Raw genomic sequence first — 23,109 nt, 5'->3', positions numbered from 1 at the left:
ATTATAAATTGAGTTTTAATGGATAGGACAGCTATGGAGGTGCAGAAAATGAAAAGAGTCGGGGATGATGGGCACTAAAATGCGTGAGGGTCAGGAATCTAACCTGTGCCCGGTGCAACAAGGGCTGTGTGCTCCTTACTGAGCGCCTGCTCTACCAACTGAGCTAAATTAGCGTCCCTGCTTAGGCTTATCACATGAACTTTTATTACTTCTACTGCTTGAAACATGTTAATTTAAGTGATCCAAAGTTGTTTTATACATTTACAAAAAGTAAAGGGGGTGTTTAAAAAATAAAAGTTACCCAGACCTTTAGTGATTGCCTGCTCCAAAAAGCACAGGGTCCTACAACTTCCATGAAGCATTTTAACATTTTCCATTATGAATCAGCTTCAGTCTCCAAGGTGATGCTCCAACAACCCTAGATACATATAAACGTTTTTGACCTTTCACACTGATTTCATGAGGAAAAAAAACAATAGCGTTGAGACAGAAGACATCTTTTGAAGTAAGTTTTGACCTGTAACTTACTGCTGTCCTGGTAAACATTTGTCTAGATACCCATTTAACCCAGTGATGCTTATTTGTGTCAAGAATAAATAATGGCTCACAGCCAGCTGCTGAAGCCAGAGATGTCCCCATCTCTGATGGCTGCTGGCTGCAGATGAGCACACTGTCGCTGTGACAGGCCTCAGCAGCTGCACACATAAGAACCCCCCCCCTACCCCACCCCACCCCTTCCCCCTACACACAAATACAACCACCCAGAAATCAACCCCTTATAAACAGACTGGAACCACATATATCAAACAGCTACATAAGGACAAAGTTGGTTTAGCGGCTTAATTGTGTTTGTAGAAATCAAGGAGACACACTCAAAATAGCTACAATTTTTTACATCTTTATTCATTAAGATTACAGAATGTTTTAAATTATTGCTCATCATCTACCATTATCACTTGCAATATTTAAACATAGGGTTTATTTTTCTTTATTAGACAACTTAAAACATGTTCGAGATTTTTGCCAGTTTGCACTGTATGAGGATTTACAACAATAAATACAGGAGTTGAGTCTTCTTTCACCTTCCTATACTCTTAAAGGTTGTCATGTATGTATATAGTTTGTATATACATATATGATGCTGGTGTCGTCCCCCGCCCACCCATGTGTTGGTCAGCTTACGGCTGACAAAACAAAAAACTGGTTTCTCCCCCTGACGCACAGGCTAGGAACCTGAGGCAGCTGTTAACGAAGCAACCATGGCATACAAAAAAAAAAGAAGAAAAGATGTGAACAAACACAGAAAGACATTTAGACACACGCACACACAACATTTATAATCACCTCCGCTCTTGTATGATGTCACTTTCTCTTTAACACACATTCACACTTAAAAGGGGAAAAATAAGACTCAAAACAAACAGTTTAAAGTACGATACTGACAACAGGTCACGCTATTTCAAAAGTGTACATTTCATCAGCACGAGGAGACAGCAATGCAAACACATTGGCAGGGAACAATGTGGGACAATGAGGTTCTATAGGCTGTGACACAGTGTAGGATCTTATCATCGGAGGCTTACGGGCATACACAAAGGTAATCAGAAAAAAAACTGTGTAAAATGTCTTATTTTAACCACATGACAACTTTGACATTACACCTCTTTGATTGGATGTCAAGAGATGAGAAGATTGATACCACACATGTCTATACGATAAATATGAGGCTCTAGCCACACGCCTGTTAGCTTAGCATAAAGCTTGACAGCAGCCGATATCAATTGGCCACGCTCTTTCCAAATGTAACACAATCACCATAACCAACATCTTTCAAGATTATAAATGTTATATTTTATATGTTGTAGCTTTAGAGTGAGTATGTTACCATTTTAGCTGTATGCTAAGCAAACCTAGTGATTTAACATTTGTTTTCCAGACATTTGTGTGGTGCTCAACATCTTCAATTTTAAGAAAGTGAATTAGGTATTCCCTCAAAGACTTTGGTTGGTATTAATGTTGTATTTTTATTTTTACAATACTAATAGTATTTTAAAATTGCATGAAAAGTGAAGCTATATTGGATTTTTGAGTCAACATTAGTATGTGTTTTAACCAGTAAACTACAGATTTTTATGCCGTTTCCTCTATGACCAAGTGTGTTGTACAATAACAGTACAGTAAATGTTCAGCCCAAACAATAAGCTACTGTGTGCATGTGTTAAAGCATTTGATCCCTCTCAGAGAGCAGCGCTGGCAGCATCTCCCAGCAGGATAACAAAGGGAATCTGATTGGATCAGGTGCAGAGCAGGTAAAGCGGCAGGACGCACTTGGCTGTCAGGGGAATTATCTGTCAGGACTTTCTAGTTTACACTGTCAGGGCAGTTCAGGACAAACTGCAGAGGACAGTTACAGTGTGGCTCACTACACCAGTAATATCAAGCCTTTTAGGAATAGGAGAAGAGACTAATATATAGGGCTTGATGAAAAATACCATTCATGTCTCTGATCTGAGAAGGTAAATGTGATGTAAAATTAATAAGTACCACTGGGTTGTGTTGTGTGTGGTAAGTACAGTAAAAGTTAAAGTACATGACTTTTTTTAATTAGGACCTGGTTGAAGATTTCTGCTGAAGTACCTGCCTGGCAGCATTTTGCTGCACATTTGGTATCTTTCAATATGTTCTGTCACAGTATTCAAATAGAGGGTTCGAGTACATTTATTACATTTATCATTATAACATTGAATTGCTTATTGTGTAACGTATGTTGATTTTTCAAAAATTAACAATATTAGATGGTGCAGGAGAGAAAAAGATAGAAAAATCTTAATTTCAATATAAATATCTAATATACAGTATACCCCTTGTAATGATCTGACAACCTGCCATGCTTCTAATACAGTATAGTCATTCTTGATGAAGGAAAAATGGAATGAAAAGGCTAGTTCTCGCTAGCTTGAAATACTTTTCATTACTTAAACACTTGTGCTATGTGAGCACCTGAAAGCCTAAGAAAGCAGCAGCCGTTGAGATGGTTTCACTGTGGCTTTAAGTGACAGGCTGTCACCATCCAGTCATACTACAAAATGACAAACTACAGGCTGATTCAAAGGGACAGGATGCATTAAAAAAAAATGTTTAAAAACAGACACAACGGTGAATCTCGATGAAACGATCAAATAAAAAGACATGATATGATTGGACCCTGAGATCCTGCCTAACCCCTCCCTCTAGTTTTAACCCCACCCCCTTGCAATAATTCACAATAAAAACAGAAAATGTAATCACAGGTAGAAAAGGAAAGACAACGACAACAACAAAAAAGGGACAGGAAAAAATGTCCGTCACTAAATCTTCAAAGATCATCTTCATTCACACAGATTTTTTTTTAATCAAGTTTTTTTTTTATAAAGTATATATATTTTTAGCGTCAATAATTTCATCTTTAATAGTTAAACAATAAAAGATCTGGCATTGGGTAAGGAGGATGGAGGACTAACATACAACTTGACACACAAATGAGCGCCTAAAGAGAAAGAGACGATGGCGGTGATACAACAAGTGGAAGGGAAGTAAAGCATCTTCTAAAAAAGATGTGGGAGAGCCAGCTAATGGCAGGGTTAATGTGATCATTATTGTTGTTGAACTTGAATAAATAAGCAACTGCCAAAAGCTCAGGAAAAACCGCGCCCCTCCGCCCCTCGGATTGGTCAGAGCTCCTCCCCTTCCCCACCCAAATATAAAGCAGGCGTGTTGACTATTCTGTCCATCCTTCCAACTGTTCTCCTCCCCCTCCTACTCGTCCCCCTCCTCTCCCTCTGAGTCTGTGCCATTCATGGAGTATTTGCATTCTTCAGTCCCTCCCAACACTGGTTTAATACCTGAAGGAGAAAGAGAGAACGTTTGAATGTTAGGGAAGATTGCTTCTTAAGGTGAGGCAGCAATGAGAACTCAACTCTTTATGACTTTATGGAGTAAAACAGATTGAGAAAGTCCGCGTCATGGTCGCAGGGTCTGTGAGGGCTTTTCTAGGCACAGCAGCTTGTCAGCAAAATGCTAAAATTAGCAAGCTAACATTGCCTTCGAGGAGTAGGTACAACCCAGGGCCCTCATTTAACAACAGTGTGTACGCACAGATGTGTGTATTGAGTGAGCGAGAACACTTCCACATACAGCGTGTCATTTATTCTACTTCAACTTCTTCTTAAAGACTGTGTGTAAATATGAGAATCTGAACATGCTTCACACATTACCTAGAGGTAGAAAAGTGAAACTACAAATAGAAAGCATTACGAGTGCCACAACAAGCCTTAAACAATCTCAACAGTTCACGGTTCCCTTTCCTTTAAAACTACTATATTAGTAATGGAACACATCAGTGTAAAAGATAGCTGTGACAGACATTTGATATGGATTGATAATGCACATCTTGCTTTTTGGAAGATCTGATTGTATCACACAGATTTCAAAAGTTTAATTCTTGGGATTTAAATTTTGTTCATATCAAGAATATAATTTAAGGTAGGCAACTTACTACTTCTGATTCAGGAGTTTTTGGTATTTGTAGTTTGACCTAAGACTATATGTTGAGCCACTTAAGGTAAGACTGCTGTGTTGGAAGTGTTGTCATACCTATAGTAGTTTGGCTTAAAGGGCCCGTTCTTGTTCAAGCCCAGGTACTTGGCCTGCTCATCACTCAGCTCTGTGAGATGTGCGTCGAATGTAGGGAGATGTAGGCTGGCCACGTACTCATCTGGAGGAAAAGAGAAAGGAGGGACATGTCATCATTCAGCAGGCAGGCTTGTGTAGTTGATGAATCATTTAAAATGAGTAGAGGAAGAGATGCCGTATGAAGGCTTGAGGATTTACCATCATTCAATCTGCCTTTCCTCTGCACCATCTTCATCTTTCTCTCCATCTGCCTTTTCCTCTCTTATCATTCTGTGTGTTTCTACTTCCTCCTGTCCTTATCGCAGTCCTCTCCCTTTTCTGTCTCCATCATCTTCCTGTCAGTGTGCGCAGCAGCAGCAGTAATCACTGACAGTGTGACCTACATTTGGCTCTCTGTTTATCTTTTCTACGTGCATGCTCTGCTCTCTCACACCAGGGAAAAGCTGAGAAATGCGACGGGCCATGCTGCAGACGAGCTGTGGGCTGTACGCTCTCACACAGACAGTGTGTGTATGCATTTAAACACGCTGAACTTATTCCACTGTGAATGATACGCTACCCAGGGAGACGACCCTGAACTGAACATATGAAAGTACTTCCGAGCTGTCTGGTGGGGGCAAAAAAACCTGCCGCCATCTCCTTGCTTGGCGCCTACTTATGTTTGTGTTTGTGTTGGCATTCATTGTGTATATTGGTGTCATGAATTGAGCAGCCTTTGTTGTAGTGTTAATGCATTCTGAGCTGAAAGAAATCTTACCCATCTTCTTGGGCAGCAAGTAAACATCCTGCTTGTAGCGTCCCTCTGGAGCGTTGTAGAGCTCTATCAGAGCCAGCGCCTGGGGGAAAACAAGTTCATACACATTTAGGCGCACACACACAAGCACTTCTTGTTACGACGTTAAGTGCAATAAACAGAAACAAGTGAGAGCAATGCACACAAGCTGGATCATAAAACAAGACAAGTCGTATTCAGAATTGAAAAGGAGAAAAAAAAACAACGAGCTCCTCCATTTGACCTGGGTGGTGGCGGTGATGGAGAGCACAAAAGTGGGCACAGTGGAACAGCTGAGGTTCAGCAGGCGACCCTGTAGAGCAAGAAGAAGCAACAAAGGGTTTAATAAACATCAGGTTGAAATGCACACTGGTTTTATCTTTACAGTAAAAAAAAACAAAAAACAGAATGTCAGGATGAGCTGTCTGGCTGTGATAATGTTAGAAAGAAAGAAATCTAATTTTAAAGTCAAATGATTAAAACTGCTTTCACTGTCTGAAATTCTGCTTTGCGATGAGGGTAACAGAGAGATCCCCCGTGAAGCAGAAAATGAGGTGGTTAGTATGTTAAACCAAAACACTCTGCTGTGAGGAGAACAGAGAATGACTGTATTGAGGTTGCAGGAATAAAAAGCAGAATTGAAACTTGCAAAAAGGCTCTAAGGTCAGGTGTGTGCTACACATCCTTTGACTTACAATCTTTTGAGATGAATTAGGAATACGCTTCTGTTTCTAGTTTCATTACTGTACATGTCCAGACTATCTTGTCTGAGCTTGACAAGAATTCAGATGAATAAATGCACGAGTGTGTGATATGAGTATGAATTTAAAAAAGACAAGCAGATATGTGATCTTTCTTTGTCTCAGAAATACTGAATGATGAAGCTGAGTGTTTTTGTTTTCTTCATCTAAACCTAGAGTAATGATGGTGGTATAAGAGGTGAGGATGGAGGAGCTGATCTTTACTGGCGTGGTTAAAACCTGATCAAACATCAACAGGAGCAGGCATCAATGGGCGGTCTGACTGACCCTGTCGGTGTGCCCTAATCCTGTCACGACTTGTAACATACCACCACAAACCCCGCCTCAACCTGTAATGTTTGTTTTCAGGGTTGTGCATGTATGTCTGTGTGACGAATACCATTTTATACAAAAATGTATCTGTTGACTTAATGTTACAGTATTAGAGGTATAATCACTTAGAGTCAATGGAGTGTTTGGCTTATTTTCAAAGTCTCATATCCAATAAGGAATTTGTAGTTTATTCTCCTGATGCGAGTTGTCCAGAGTTCTCTGGGTAAGGTTGTTTGCCAGTGATAATGTGGGAGAAAGTATTTGTGTGTGTACCTCAGCCAGCAGCACTATCCTCTTGCCGTCGGGCCAGATGACGTGGTCCACCTGAGAGCGAACTCTCTCCCAGGTCAGTTCAGGAGTCCGCAGGCTCGCCTACAGGATGACATCATCAGAACATTTTTTTTTTTTTTTTTTTTTTTTAAACTTGTTCTACATCTTATTCCTGCAGAGCTGTTGCCGGTGTATCATCAGGAGGCTGAGAGTTGACTCAGTATGCTTGGTCTTTTCCAGGACTGTAGAACTCTAAGAAGTGAGTCACAGCTTCCACCAGGGTCTAAACTGCTTCCTTCCTTCCTCTAATACTCATTCTGAAGAATGCTTTAAATAATCCTTTCAATCCTCTTGTATTCTTTTTTTTTTTTTTTTTATTCCTGGCACTTCTGTCCCACTGGTTCATGGTGAGGAGAATACAATCAGTGAACCAAGAATCTAATCCCTGTTGCTGTTTATTTCTCTGACTTGATTGTATGTTAAAGCTTCGCTCACTGTAAGACACTCTGTACCAGCACATCAGTCTTTATGAATATTATACCATCAGAATAAAGCAGTGATGTCATCACTTTCATTATGAATATGTAATGAAAGCTTTGGAGACAATGCTTAACTCAGTTTTAGACTCCCTAACATCACAACTGCTGACAATGCTGACTCCAGCTTCTGTTATTTTTTGGTGTTTGTTCAGCTCAATCTTGATATTCAGGTCTGTTCAGTGTTTTTTTTTGCTGCAGGTGTATGACTGACCACATCAATTTCAGTGTTGGAGTGTCCCATGTTGCAGACGATGCAGCCATTCTTCATGCGATCAAGGTTCTCTCTCACCACCACGTTCTTATTGCCTGATGGAGAGAGACACATGATTAAGGAAAAGAAATATATCGACACAAAAAAAACAACTTAGCAAACGGTTTCCATATGGGAGAAGGCACAAATGTGAAATAGAGAGAAACAAGAGCTGTTTTCACATTATGCACTCCTGACAATATTTATATAATTTACATTTGTTCACACAGTTTTTTAAAGAGTTTTCTGCAAGTGTGAAAGCTCTATAAATGAAAGAAAGTTGAATGGTGACCTGAAGGGGAAACAGTCTGTAACTTTTTATTTACATCAATCTCTCCTTTTAGCCCAGGTAATTAAGTCTGAAAATGTGATTTAAGTAGAGAGTTCCTCCTGTCGGAGTGCATCTTTAACTTCCTGTTACTTATAGGTTCAGGTGACTTTATTTGTATCTGTAGGTAGATTTGTTTGCATGACTTATTCTATTACGTTTTGGCATTTGATTTAAACTGAAGGACTTCTATAATTTAGCAGCAGCTCTGTTTGGGTAAAGTTACACTTTTAGTAAAACAAAAACGGTTCAATTAAAAAAAACTGAATTTGACATGGGGCAAGTCAAAGGCACAGAGCAGTAGCATAACGACAGTGGAAGGTAGACAGGCCACTAGAGATTGCTTTCTCAGCGAGGAAGAACATTTCGTTAACTTGACTGATTGACATTACTTTTTCCTCGTTAGAGCATGAGAACAAGCTTTCTGAATGTTGCTGCAGGGGATCTAATGAATCGCCCATAATGGAGCAACCAGTGCATGGTCTTATTAGAGCTAATGCTTGTCACATTCTATTCATTTTACAGCAACTTCATTAGGAAAATCCTGCACAAATCCAATCCTCCTTCTTCTAACTTATTATCCTTTTATTATCTCTTCTGTCCGATTGCGGTCGCCCTTAAAAGGGGGGCTCTGTGCTTCGGACCTGCCAGCAGCATTTGGCAGTGAAGCAGACAGACGAGAGATTCTCTGCTCCAATTAAGAGTTCAGGACAACTCCCTGGCTGCTGAGCTGGGAACTTGATTAGGAACTTGTCAGACGCTGACGACAATGACTGTCAGTGTTCTTTCAGGATGACTGAACAGATATTCAGAGCAGCGGCACTGACTGTCCATGTCATGTCTATCACCTTCCAGATTTATTTATGCACTGTTGGTTGTGGATTATGTCCCAAAACAAAAGCTGACAGGACAAATCTGAGTACAGCTGCTGAGTGATGATTAGTCAGCAATCCAACAATTCTGAACACAATTTAACATCATTCAAAAAAGGGAAGATTTTTCTTGATAAAGAGAATAAGGGAGGGTGTCTTGGACCGACCTGTGCAGGTGATGACAATGTCCACTTGTCTGATGACTTCATTCAGTTTCACCAGCCTGAAGCCGTCCATGCTGCAATAAGAAGAGAGACAACGGAGAGCATGAGACCAACGCAAAGGTCAACTGAGGCAGCGAGGCCCGAGACCGGACAAGCTGAATCTTACCACGCCTGCAAGGCACAGATGGGGTCGATCTCTGTGACGTAGACAATGGAGCCCATTGCTTTGAGGGCAGCACAGCAGCCTTTTCCCACCTGAGGATGACAGACAGGATATTATTATCACACAGACAGACTTCTTTCATTAAGTGAGGGAACACACTGATGCTAGGTGAAGGCTGTGTCATTGTTTGGCAATAAAATATACAAGACACATACATATATACATATATATATATATACATATATACACATATATACATATACATATATACACATATATATATATACACATATATATATACATACATATATATATATATATATATATACATACATATATACATATATATATATATATATACATACATACACACACATATATATATATATATATATATATATATATGATACTGTGAGGTGCTTCATCCCTACTACACTGTGCGTCTGTCAGGTGATCTACAGTACCCATTTATTAACCCTTACTGGTCTAATTGTAATCATATGAACAGCAAAGGATAGAGAATTAAACATCATTATATTTGTTTGATTGCACTCTATTGAATAAGTCACAGTGGTAGGTTGTGTTCAGATGCTTCAGCTGACTCAGGTTGTAAAGGGTGTTTACTGTGCAGATAGATGATCATAGCTGGTATACATCATTGCTATTACTGGTTTATTTTAGTGTCTGTTTGCGATCAAAACACAAAACCTGTATCTGCTTTCCAAATTAAAATGTCTCTTTTTCCTATTGAGATCTTTCACATACCCCTGACCACTTCTAGAAATCCCTCCTTTCGATAAAACTCTCTGAAACAAATCATCTTTACACAGTATGATTGTATGTTTTGATTTCATATTTAAGTAGGCATTTCTGCATGTAGCCAAGAAATTGGATGAGCCTTGGTCGGCTTAAATTATGAACATTTGTCCAGTTTGTCAATTAGATTCCAAATAAATATGCGGTTAATATTCTAGTGTTAGGCAAAAATACTTTGTTGTGTGTCCCTACAATTGTCAATTTGTGATCGTGGACACTTTTGCCAACATTTGCTAAAAAAGTCTCCTCCTATCTGATTGTAGTACATGTCGTGTAATTTCCTCTGATGTGGATTCAGCAAGTAGACGCTCCAGCATTGAGGTCTCCGTGTTAAAAGCATTGTGTGGGAGTTTAAACACTTCTGTGAAAGTGTCAGCCTTACCTCTCCGTATCCACACACCACCACCTGTTTGCCTCCAAACATGACATCGGTGGTCCTCTTCAGTCTGAGGACAGAAAAAAAAAAAACTATTTCATGGGCAGCCTCATATGTATTCAAACGGTTTGGAGTGGAGAGGAGAAGGGGGTGGGGGAACCGCCCTTAAGAGATAAATGCTTGTAAAAAGTTAATAAGTTACATACCCGTCTAAGATGGACTCCCTGCAGCAGTAGAGGTTGTCAAACTTCTGCTTGGTCACTGAGTCGTTGACGTTCATGGCTGGAACACAGAGTTTTCCTGCCTTGGACAGCTGGTACAACCTTAGCACACATGCAAAACAACTTAAAGATAATGTCTAACATTTGTGTGTGTTAACCATGCAATTTGGTATAATAATGCCATTTGGAAGTTATATATAATATATATATATATATATTCATTTATACTGGTCTAATTAAACATTCTACTGACACATTGAAGCAGAGCTGCACTGCTGCAATCACAGTACTATCTTTATGGAAGTATTCATTTCACCACTAGATGGCAGTGTTACTGCATTAGAGAGTGTGTATATATGTGTTTGTATGTAGGCCTGTTGGATGGTAATTCAAGGAGACATAAGCATGTACGATATCTCCTTTACAATGTAGGGAACTGGTTTTATTTAAAGTAATGTACCGTTTTTCAACCTTTAGAAAACAAAACAAAGGTCAGGATGTTTGCATGCTGCGAGGCTCACCTGTGCACACCGGTGACACTCTCCTCTACAATGCCCTTGATCTTCTTGAACATGTTGGGGTATTTTTTATAGATCCAGTGTGTCAGATCTCCACCATCATCCAGGATCTGAGAAAATATTAAGACAAAAGAAGAAGCATGGAGGAAAAACAGATTGGTTGAGCAGTTGCCAATAGTGTTGTGTTTATTCTTTCTGTATCCGTTTAACCATATATTTGTACTGTATCCTCATTTCACTTCTACCTTGTAAAAAAGAAAATCTGTTTGAAAAGCTCTAGCTGAGAGCAGATGTTTGTACCACCAGTGGGATCTGCAGGATAAATAAATCATTTCCTAATGCTGAAATAAGCGCTATTTATACTGAAGGTGTGCTACCATGTTGGGTTGCCATCCCTCCACGTTGACACAACGATCGATGCACCACCAGAAGTCGTCCTCTGACTCCCCCTTCCATGCGAATACACTGAAACCTAGAAAGAGACAGAAAAAGTATTTAATGCATAGTAGGGAGGAAGCGAGAAATGGGGAAATCTGCAGGTGGATGGCATGATGTGAAAGAGAGAGCGTCTGCAAGAATCTGAATATTGAAGGCAGGAGGAGAGAAAAGGGCAGGTGTAACACAAAGGAACGCCCCAGGACAGTCTCACCTCCCTCTGCCAGGGCAGCTGCCACTTCATTCTGGGTGGAGTAAATGTTGCAGGCGGCCCATCTGCACTGAGCGCCCAGAGCTGACAGAGTCTCCATCAGCACCTGGGAGAGGAGACCAGACAGTCAAGTTTGATTTTTTTTTTTTTCTGCAGGAAAACTGCCGGACGTTTTGGCTGCGAGTGTGTGCGAGTCTCTCATTTACTCACAGCAGTCTGGGCAGTGATGTGGGTGCAGCCCACCACCTTGGCACCGGCGAGGGGCTTCTCCCCTTGTGCTCGCTTTCTCAGAGCCATCAGGGCCGGCATCTCTGAAAAGAAGAGAATCACAACAACACCAAACTCATAAGTGGATAGAAGAATGAGCTGGATGGCCGAGGAATTCTGTGATTAAATCCTTCCAACACAAATCCAAAAACTCATGCAGCTGAAGGAGTTACTGATGCTAAGTGATGTGTGTGTGTGTGAATGTAGCCTGCAGGATGCAGATGAGGCTCTCTGTATGTTCAGTGAAGTCATTAGGGAATGATGTGAATCATGTGTGTTAATGCGGTGGTTCCTAAATGGTGTTTGTCACTTGCAGAAGGCAGGGGACATATGGCCACCCGGCGGTGTGGAGGAGGCAGACTCACACACTCTGAATGCATGTCGTCATGTTTGTATTACTCTACCCGTGATATTTTAATAATGTCTGTGAAGCAAGTGAATCACAGGTCTGTATCGTACAATTAAAACCCTGAGTTAGCTTCCTGAACCCTGTTGAATCCTCTTAACTACTGAATATTAAAATCTCCTCTGCTGCTCACTTTATAGAGGTGGACTTGAGGGCGTGGTTCTGTAGCTGTGACTTACCTTGCTCGGCGATCTCGATCTCCCTGCGCCCAAAGTCGGCCTGTTTGATGTTTTTGATGCAGAAGTCTCCGTTGCCCTTGGAGTTCTTCTGCTGTTTGTCCCGAGGAGACGTCTCATCGTCAGAGCTGTCTGTGTATGACGCCGCTAGAAGAGAAAATATACAATCGCATTGTCAGTGTGTCAAACATACTGTACAGAAAAAAAGGCAAGAAAGAAAATCTTGCCCTCCACGGTGCTGGCTTCAGCTAGTAGCAGTAAGTTGACGCTGTTTTTTGAATGAAGCCATAACTCACTCAACATGAGCTTTGAATGGGACTTTTTCCTGCTGGGCTTATCTGTGTGCAAATCTTATAGACAAGTGCCCCCTGTGTACTTCAGAGTCAGGCAAAATTTATGGATTCAGATTTAACCCGGAACAGCTGGCGCACAGTGAAAGGCAGGTATGAAAGAAGACCACAGTCACCCCGACATCTACCAAAGAAAACAAGATGAACGGCTATAACTCTCTATAACAACCATTCACATGTAGATCTTGTTATGTGACCTACAGCTACCCAAACAGTGAATGTTGAAACAACAACATGTAGTGCTTTTCTTTAACAGGTTGAAACAGGATTTCTCCGACACTTAAGTGTTTAATAACTGAGCTTGACGTATGTCAAGACAGTAAGTGGACCACTGCCCCCGGTCAACACAGGGATCAATGGGTTCAGCGGGTTCTTGCTGATGCGGCTAAACATATCTGCTGTCTTAGAGGGATCAAACACAGGGATCTTCTTTTTTTTTCTTTTTAGGGTAGACAGCCTCCAGCCAAGCAGATCTGGAGTTGAAGTACTGATGGGACATTTTTGGTTCAGCCAGCAACACCTATCAGCCCGGACTGAGATGATGCACTCTGACACACAGCAGCCTCGACGCCACAAAGAAAGAACATCACAGCCTCAATGTCAGCGGGTTGGCAACATGCTCGTGCATCCTTATCCCTCCTCCACTCCCTCTCCCCATCCCACTTCCCCTTATTTATGTTTGTAGCTGATACTTGGTTTCATCAAGAAAGCAGAACAGCATTTCTTGTCATTGATTAAACCTCACAACTTCAGTTTATGAGCAAAACATTAGTAAAAAAATAAGATGAAGCTGCTATTAAGTAAAAAAAATATGAATATTTGAATACTTTGAATATGTTGCTCCTCAGTTGAACTTCTCTTCTTGAGCTGTAATGTTGAACATCTAAACATAACCTAAATGTTGTGTCAGTTATTATGTTGTCTATAGGTGTTTTAGACCAAACGGTTCTGGATACGTTTTGAAGGGGAACTGTACATTAGGGAAAACGACACACCATCGGGACCTTTCTTTGTCTGCATTCACACTGCCATTTGTGAGAGAGAACCTACTCTGAAGCAGGAGCTTAAAAGGTTCCTCTAAACGTGGTTCTAGAAACTAAAACAGTTCATAGTGTGGAAACAGTGTTGAAACAATAATCAATAAAAAAAAAAAAGGGGGGGGGGGGGGGTTCCCAACAGCTCCTAGAACTATGAAAACATTTCCATGGTCAACTGTGTTATGCTACAGTAACTATGAACTTCAAGTGAAAGAACCCCCAAAGGATATGGTATTAGCTCTGGACCTAATAAAAACATGAAGCTTCTAACAATTCTCCTCCAGATCCACTGATTATCTCCCTACAAGCTTGGTGTTAGAGGTGTCAATTATTACTCACTTTATTAGCAAGAGATGAAACTAGAGTGTCAAATATAATTTCTACAAACACTGTTGCCCTAAACCATTTTTTTTTACCAATACACAGCCCTGACATGGCTTTAATGGCCATACTAATCCAGGCTTAGTATGGTCTTTAATGACATCCACTTTAAAAAAGTTTTAGAGATCGGTGCTTGATACTTCACAGTGCTCCACAACATAATATTACTAGTGGGCAGACTAGTACACTGGATGGGACCTTCTAGAAAAGTGCTAAACTGGTTTGAATCCTATTGGACAGTACCATTTTTTCACCAATTGGTAAAAATGACAAGCCTAAGAATACAATGATGAGTTCCCCAAGGCTTCATATTCAGGCCTCTTCTATTAGAAATCTATGTGCTCCCGCTACATTACATTATTGAAAACAGCAAATCAACTACAATGATTATGCAGACGACACACAGATTTACATCATCTAACCACCAAGTTTACAAGCATTGAGTTAATGCATCAAATTAAGGACCGAGACAGAACCAAATATTAAATTAGACTGTTCGTCTGTTGGGGATTTATTGCTTATGGGCCATATATTACACATTACATAGACTGTTGTGCATCTTTTTATATTGGCTTATATTTGTCGTGCATCTCATCTGAACGCATTTCGTTTGCTGTAAGACACCTTCAAATTACCTGTTGGTTGAAAGGTGCTAAACAAACACATTAGCTTCGCCTTCCTCTGTCAGCTCGTCAAGGTTTCAAAGTTCAGAACAAACACCATCTGCCTCCAGTTTCTTTACTGTTAGGAGAGCCTTTGGTAGGCCACACATTCTGCACAGAAACAAGCGATTATAAAGCTGACTGCTAAAACTCTTGTACTAAAACTACAACTCTTGCCTCCTTACCATTATAAATGCAAACAGAGTACAAGTTTGGTTTAACCAATACAGAAATAGAAACACTCTATATAGGTATAATTGTGTGATGTCACAGCACACAGCTGCATTCTTAGTAGATGCCCACATGTCTGGCACTAGTGCTGTGTGTTTCCTGGGCTTCAGGCTGACTCACTACACAGGGGCTGCCTTCCACCTTCCTCTAGAGCAGGTACTTCTTGCCAATCTCACTCCTACCACTCTTTAAAAATGACCATGGAACAGAACCAGATAGGACTGGGTACCTTGCCAGCAATGTAACAATACTGAAGTTAAAAGGACACGCTGTACTGTGCCAGGAGGGAAAAGGATTTTAAAAAAAAGGTAGTAATCCATGTACCATTTGCTTTTGAAATCTACCATCCGAACAGACAGGAGGAAAGGGAGGGGGGAGAATGTGAGCGGAGGAGAGTGTGGGGGGGTCATGAGGGTGGATGTACTGACACTTGCCAGGAATTCTGGGACAAATCCAGAGGAAGTGTTTAGGTAAAGAAATGAGACTCTTACTAATGATCTGAAATCAAAACCAACATTTTTATAGTACCAGACGGTTGGTGTCAGTGATTCTCAAACCAAAACAGATTCTTAAACAAGCATAACAGAGGCTTCACAGGGGAGATACAAGGGATACACAAGTTTCTGAAAATAACTTTTAGACTTTAAAATAGACACATCTAACTAGACGTATAACTACTGCTGCTTAAAGTGAGGTTGGAACAGCAATAAAGAAAAAACAGCTCCACAAATCATTAAATGAAATAAATGCTGACTAAGCACTGTCATCACAATCCACAAGTTTAAGAAAAAGAAACTCCAGATCATTATTTCGGTCATAATCTGACAGCCTCCGGCAGCAGGAGAGGAAGGTTCTTGGGAGGTGGAGTGATTTAATGACTTTATCTGGTTAAAGGAGCGAGCAGAGAAAAGAGAGAGAGTAAAGAAAAGGTGAAATGAGAGAGTGAAGAAAAGAGAACAGGCTGTGTTATACGGGAGTTACTCGGAACAAATTCAATTCTCACCTTGGAATGGGACTCACATGGAGGCTCTGTTAAAGTGAAAAAAAGAAGCACCCTCCAAACATCAAAAAAAGCGCCTGTGTTTAAGAATCAAAATGTAACATACTGTATAATTTATCATCAGGTTTCAAAAGCGGGGCTTAAAAATAAACTTAAAATATCCTTTGTTAAGTGAAAACAAACAAGTTAACACCTCTGTTGTAGTTTCAGACTTCAGATGCTTAAGCTAAAGCTCTATTTAAACTTTGCAAGATTTTTTTCCACTGGTCTTGGTCAGTGTGCTTCAGCCCTGCTGTGCTAAGCTTCCACTAAAGCTCTGTTTTGAAAAAGTCTTTGTATTGATCTCTCAGTAACAGTACAGCTAAAACCAGAATCTCTTCCTGTAGAGTTGGAGATACGCTCATCTGATTCTGTTTGTACTTTCACATAATCAGCCATATGTAACGGTTAAGCCACATTTGAACTAAATTTTGTGAACAGAGTCATTACTGAGTGTGTCTATAGGGTGGTGGAGCTTCTTCAATTAAAACAGGACTACTCTGCACTTTAAGCAAACCAGTTTTAAATATTGGTGGGAAGATCATTATACACAATTGTTAAGAAGAATAGGCACAAGTTAAAAAGGCAAGAACTTTCTGGGTAAATTAGTCATTTTATGGAAGAAAGAACAACAACAAAAACTCAGAACTTGACCCTGATTGGTGACACTTGCTGGAAAAACACTCCAAGCTGCTTCATCTTTTCTTGTTTTAAGCGAAAAAAAAACTGCAAGATTTTTTTTATAGCACCCCTGCCCTGAGGGACAGCTTGCATCTAGCAATAGCCTGAATCCTATTCATCCATCTGTCATCCATCATAATCTAAAACTATGAGCAGCGCTGTCCAAGCGGCATCATCACACTTGTACGGATTAATTCATCATGCTAATGGTGTCTTTTAAAATACATGCCCTGCGTATGATCCTCACACAACCGGACAACAACGCAACCAGCCTTCGTAGTTAAAGCAGCCGAAGCAACAAATGTTCATGAGTCTTCTAATGTTGTGATGGCAAGAAAAGGGTAAAGGGTTACATCGTCACATTTAGTAGGACAGACATGGGAGGGGGATCAAGTTTCTGTCAGATGTGAGTCCATTCAAGTTGCTCCAGTTCTTGTCCCCTTTTGCCAACTGAGGAAATAAGAGGACTGGATTCATTGCAGATCTATCTGCTGGAAAATAAACGGCGCAAACAATGTGCGGTCGCTATGGAAACGCATGAACGCTTGTTTATCTGAAAAGTGTTTTGCTGGATAAACAAGGTGGTGGGAGCCACTTGTTTCTTCTACTTCATCTCTCAGCACTACAGTCATGAATGGAACTGGGGATTCAGTTGAGTTTATACAACACCCAATACTTCCCAGCTGTCTACCCATTCTCCCCCACACACACACACACACACACACACACACCCACCCACCCACCCTCCCTCCCTCCCTCCCTCCCGCTCCTTTACACCAGCAGCAGCTAATCCTCAAACACAGAGGCCACAGTTTCACATGAACTGCCCGTGTCAAAGTGTGAGAATGAGAGCTGGTGAAAAAAAAAAAAAACACAAAATGAGCAATTTTTTCTTCCAGGTAAAACTTCTTTCCAGCATCTTTGCTGTTGTAAAAAAAAACCTAGAACCTGACAAATATGAGATTTTTGAGGACATGGTCATCATCAATGTGAGACAGGAGGAAATTCACCATTTGACAATAAGGCTGCTAATATAGTGAGCTTCATTAGCTGGAATAAAAATACACCGTAACAACTTTGCAGTAATATATACAGGATGATAAAAAAATTCCATTACAGGGCTGCTTTATAAAACAGAACGCTTTACTGAATAATGTTTAACATTGATTGACATGATGACATCATTTCCAAATCAACCCCTCACATCATTTTCTACAGAGGACCTGAGTTTCAGGTGAGCACCAAAAAACAGAAACTACCTGGTGAGCGCGAGAAAGTTTTCCGCACTCACAAGGAGTTGCCCACGAGAAAATATTGTCTGTGCACGTTCTGTGCCTGTGCACATACAACCTTCTCATGCTCACAGGATAGTTTCTTGTGAGCACAAAAAACCTCTCTCCTCTTAGGGGCTCTGATGTCTTCTCTATACATTTTTTGTGAAATGACGCTTCCATATCTGTAAATATCGGGAAAAGAAACATCTGTGCAGATGTGGATATCCTTAAAAGAACCTAATCTGCACACAGTATTGGTAAAACAATACACCTGTTAGATTAAGTACATTTTACAAAATGTCAAAACCACGAGTATTATCAGTTTTTGGCAACTGGGTCTTTCTTTACTTATTTACCTGAGCTGTAGCTGTCTGTGGACGACTGGGAGATGGAGCGGGACAGAGAGCGGCGGCCGATCTTGGATGGACGCTTGTTGAACTCTTGCTTCTGGTCTGCAAACTGGATCTGCCGTTGGAGAAGGAACAGATGGGGAACAGAGATCAGGACTTGATTCTGATTTTAACACAGTCTTTGTTTTTTGATAACTTCTTTGTCAGGCCTGCCCACAAAAATGGTTTGGCCCCTGAAAGCCTAATGAACGGGCCTTCTTCAGATTTAAATTATCCCCCTGGATTGGATTGGCCTCCTTGTTCTGTCTGCAGTTGGCATGACCTTATCACAACAACAACAAAAAGCTAAAAGCGTTTAATAAGAGTTGGTTTAAACAGGCTCCATTATACTGAAGTGACAATAAATAAAACATGTTCTTTTGATGCTTTAATAACTTGTGTTAAGTATTTTGGATTTAAAATATAATTTGGTGATCGCTGCTTCAATTTAGGATGGACCATGTTTTCGAAGACTTCCATGGGGCTGCTATGCGCCTCGGCCCCCAGAAAGCGTTCCCCCTTTCCCCCCCTTAGTGGCAGCAATTCTTCTTGTTGTCTGAATGAATTTTCAAGAGGTCAAATAAAGCTTTCACCAGTATTAGTATAGGTAAACACACTTAGCATTGAGTTTAAGTCTGCAACGAAAAGCTCAAGAGCAAAATGTCTGAAATAAGAACGAACACAAAACACAGATAAAAAGGTCGATAATAAAAGGGGAAGAGACATAACTAACCAACTTTGTGGTCACTCTGACTTTCAAAGATATCAGCCACAATGACTGTATTATCAAGCAGTAACAAGGCCAGACAGCTGACACGAGGTACGAGAGGTTGTCCTGCTTCAATGAAGGGTTGGCATGTGTCGCCTATTTGTTGTAGTTGGAGCACAGCCTGACCATGACTTTATCGCTTTATTAATGTTTCCATTATTGCATTGGAACAATAGATAGTTGCATCATAATTCATGTACTGATAAATAGTGTGGCCGATTATGAATAGCTCATTAATTCCTGCCATAAAAAGAAGGTAGAAAGTACATTACATTCAAGTGATAGTGAGTGCATGAAGCATTTTTTTCATTAATACAGAAAGTTGTTGAATCGCTCCCGCATAGAGAAAATCATTAGAAATGCTTTTAGAAAGGCAACGGATTTTGTCAATGTCAGAATCTATACGCGGAGGTGGTGAAGCGCTTGATAAAAGAAGCAGAACGGATGTCATTCCTTATTAATGCATGTCCTTCATCGTCGATTCGTCCTTGTTGAAGAACATTTTAATTGGTCCTTGAGTAGGACACCAAAATATTTTGAGATTTCTATCGGAAAGAAATCACAGAAGCAAAATTCTGACAGTCAGACACGTCCTCTTTGAGAGCGTTTGTACGTCAGCGAGTATACCAGCGAGCTGTGTTTGTGCGAGTGCGTGGGTGTCTTCATTCACTCATTGTTACAGAATGTAAGACAGTCAGAAAAAAAATGACACACATGGGAGCCATTGTTCATAACAAAGAGCATTTAAGTCATCATTACCAGCTCACATCCGCACATATCATCAATGATTAAAAACCTTTTCTCATTCATCTTTGTCACTTCTTTGCTCAGTTTATAAGTCTTTCCCTGTGGCTACAATAATGTCACACAACAAGAACCACATCTTCTAGAGTCAATCAAAGAAACTGGTTCCTGATACTGAAATTGTGCAAATTTATTCTTAAGATTTTATTGATTTCCCATTTGCTTTCATTCAGTTCCAATACAAGTCAACTGTCAAGCCATTTCACTTCTTCAAGAACCTGATATTCCTTCCATACTCGCCTTTATTCTTACCTTTTTAACACAGGGCTCACTGCTCTCCCCACTCTTTTTCTTCTTTAGCATTGCCACGTATGTGTGCTAAAGTTGCCAAGTTCTCTGCGTGTCTGATTCAAGGCCTTGCGGACCCTGTCTTTCAAGGTTCTATCATTTCAGAGGCCACCTCTTCTCCCTCTGCCTCCTTTTAGCCCCCGCTTCCCAGCAATCCAGCCCAAACTGGTCCAGCCGGCAAACACAATGCAATGAATTGTTTCCCCTTCCTTTCGTGTTTTCCCTCCCTCTCTCCCCCTCTCCTAACTCTGTATTCTTGTTTAATTGTTGATTGTTCCAGAGATTGGTGTCCCTGATTTGCTCACATCAAAACTGAAGCTAAACTTAGGCCCAGCTTAGAGTTCAGATGTTGAGTATAAGGGAGTCTAACTTGGGCTGGTGGGGGATGTACTCAATTTTGTAGATATTTGGTCAAAATCATAAAGTTTTCAAAATAAAGTGATGATACTGTATCCTATGAGGGACATGAATGTGTGTTCAAAATGTCATAGCAACCAATCCAACAGTTGTCTGGACATTTCATTCTGAAACTCAAATGTTTAACTCAAGGTGGTGATGGAGGAAAAAGGACTCAGGCTCAACAAAGACTTAAGGATACATAACACAAATGAATGCACCAAATTTAGCATCATTAAGTTATGTTCTTTCAAGAAAACTGTCCCGCTGGTCGTGCTAAAGTTTAAGTCCTTAAAGGGAAGAAGTAAAGAAGTAAAGTTGTGTCCACACAATGGCATGACAAAATGACAACTGTACATCATTTGGGAGGTCAGATAATGGTGCTAATAAGCCAGAATCCTATAACCAGCTGTAATAGGGCTAATGGTCACTTCAGGTTTTATCAGATGCTGGTTAGATGAGGGGCTTTAGGAGCTCAGGGCTGCATGGAGGGATTGAGTCTCATTTTTGGAGCTCAGAAGGAGGAGGGAATACGGGGGCTTATGACATGTTTTTTGGGACAAGATTATCACAGGTTAGCTCAGGACTCAGAACAGTGAGTACTGCCAGAGAAAATGACACAGTGGTTTTTTTATTGCTATGCTAAAAAAAAAAAAGGCCAATGAGCAGACTGATCTGTTGTCAAGCTCATGGCTGTATAGCCGTATATTAGTGGCAATTTGAGATTTGATTTCTATGCTATTGAAGGTAATAGGCAGGCAACGACAGGATCTCCACAATGATTGATATTACACATCAGAGGGCTCATGAAGAACAAATCAGAAGGGGCTTTCTTGCAACAGGCTACACCATCTTGACTCTGTCAGTATTTAACTGAAACAATGAATGAATCTCATTAATCTCCATTTCAACTTGCTACAGTGACATTTGAGGATTTATTTACAAGGCAGTGAATGAGCTGACGTGCTAATCCACAGCCACTTACAACAACCCACCAAACAAAGGCCGGTCAGCTGTTAGTGCGGCTTACTTTCATTGTAATAAAACATGAAGTGTCTGGTATAACAAGAGGTAACGAGTTGTATGCTAAAAAATGCAAAAGAAGATAATAACAGGAACCACAACCAAATCAGAATGACCTGAGATAACTTAAAACACATCCCGCAGAGAGGCTAGTTATATCTTGTGTAAGAAAAGCACTGATAAAACGAAAGGAAGCAGCAACACTAATGAAGGAGCAGACTGCCACCGAGGAATAGATCTGCATGACTCAGCATCTCATCTAATGCGTATTTTCCAAAACACTGGCCGTCGCTTTGGAAAAATCATTATGTGGAGTTCAATGTGTTTGAAATTTAGAGCGCCACTGGGGACAGGAAAAAAAACATTCTAATATTTACAACACAACTGGGTTTGATTTTCTTTCACCTCTTTTTCTAAATTGAAAGCAGTGCGGCAAATAATCCAAAAGTCCATTTTGGGTGTTGCATAAATTTCAGGGTTCAAACCAGACTTTTATTCTCAGTCAGACTATGCCACACCGTGCTCTGCATTCCTTTACATTATGGATGGTAACTGATTGGGACATGTGAATAATGAATGGTGGGACACATGGGAGCTAACCCAGGACTGTTCATACTACACAAATTAAGATGCAGGGAGCCATTGCATAGACTTGATATGAAGTATTTGTTCTTGTTAAAAAGTCATTACTATGTAGCAGAGGTGGTTGTGGGATACAGGGGGTGAAGCCAGATGCAGGCAGTCCCAACCGAGCTGTTTGTGAACAAAAGAGGACTCGCACAGCATGTACTTGTTTTTGACCCTCTAGTCCTGTACGGATGCATGTTCGCAATGCAGATGATAGCTCAAAATGTTGCTAAGCAACTATTAAAAATGAGTTGTTCAGCATGCTGCTCTTTTGCCACATATTAACACTCTTAGTGCTTATAACAAAATACACTATCCAGAGTTTCACTGTCTATTGCTGAATTTTTCTTAGAAAATGTAAAAACGCACAGAGGCCTTTTATGATAACATCAAATACCTTAGTGTTACATTAAACATTTTCATGAATAAACTATTAGATGATCAGTAAAAAAGGGTTAAAATGAGTGTTAGATAAACATAAAAAAGAATTTCACAGAATAATATTATTATCAAGGTGGAGGAGTGATATAAAAAGGGATTATTTGGGTTGTGTGTTGGGATGGCTTAATGGCAGAGCATGGCTCACCTCAGAGATCACACACAGGCTTTGTGTTTCATCTGCTTATTTAA

General features: G+C 40.4%; 1 protein-coding gene across 1 annotated transcript in view; it reads right to left on the bottom strand.

Moving 5' to 3' along the window:
- Positions 1-882: 882 nt before the first annotated feature.
- ahcyl2b (adenosylhomocysteinase like 2b) overlaps positions 883-23,109 on the bottom strand; it is a 43,295-nt gene continuing 21,068 nt past the window's right edge. The window contains exons 2-17 of the mRNA XM_020639506.3: positions 18,540-18,648; positions 12,532-12,675; positions 11,890-11,990; positions 11,683-11,785; positions 11,411-11,505; positions 11,037-11,143; positions 10,501-10,617; positions 10,301-10,364; positions 9,106-9,194; positions 8,943-9,013; positions 7,537-7,631; positions 6,790-6,888; positions 5,688-5,756; positions 5,429-5,507; positions 4,633-4,753; positions 883-3,881 (exon numbers count right to left, since the gene is read on the bottom strand). Coding sequence (XP_020495162.1) covers positions 3,875-3,881; positions 4,633-4,753; positions 5,429-5,507; positions 5,688-5,756; positions 6,790-6,888; positions 7,537-7,631; positions 8,943-9,013; positions 9,106-9,194; positions 10,301-10,364; positions 10,501-10,617; positions 11,037-11,143; positions 11,411-11,505; positions 11,683-11,785; positions 11,890-11,990; positions 12,532-12,675; positions 18,540-18,648 — 1,470 coding nt within the window. The 3' untranslated portion in view covers positions 883-3,874. The remainder of the gene's footprint in view (positions 3,882-4,632; positions 4,754-5,428; positions 5,508-5,687; positions 5,757-6,789; positions 6,889-7,536; positions 7,632-8,942; positions 9,014-9,105; positions 9,195-10,300; positions 10,365-10,500; positions 10,618-11,036; positions 11,144-11,410; positions 11,506-11,682; positions 11,786-11,889; positions 11,991-12,531; positions 12,676-18,539; positions 18,649-23,109) is intronic.

This window comes from Labrus bergylta, chromosome 23 (genome assembly GCF_963930695.1).
Source record: "Labrus bergylta chromosome 23, fLabBer1.1, whole genome shotgun sequence".
NCBI classification, from domain to species: domain Eukaryota; kingdom Metazoa; phylum Chordata; class Actinopteri; order Labriformes; family Labridae; genus Labrus; species Labrus bergylta.
The sequence above is the reverse complement of the archived record's forward strand: the minus strand, read 5'-3'. Positions and strand labels throughout refer to the sequence as shown.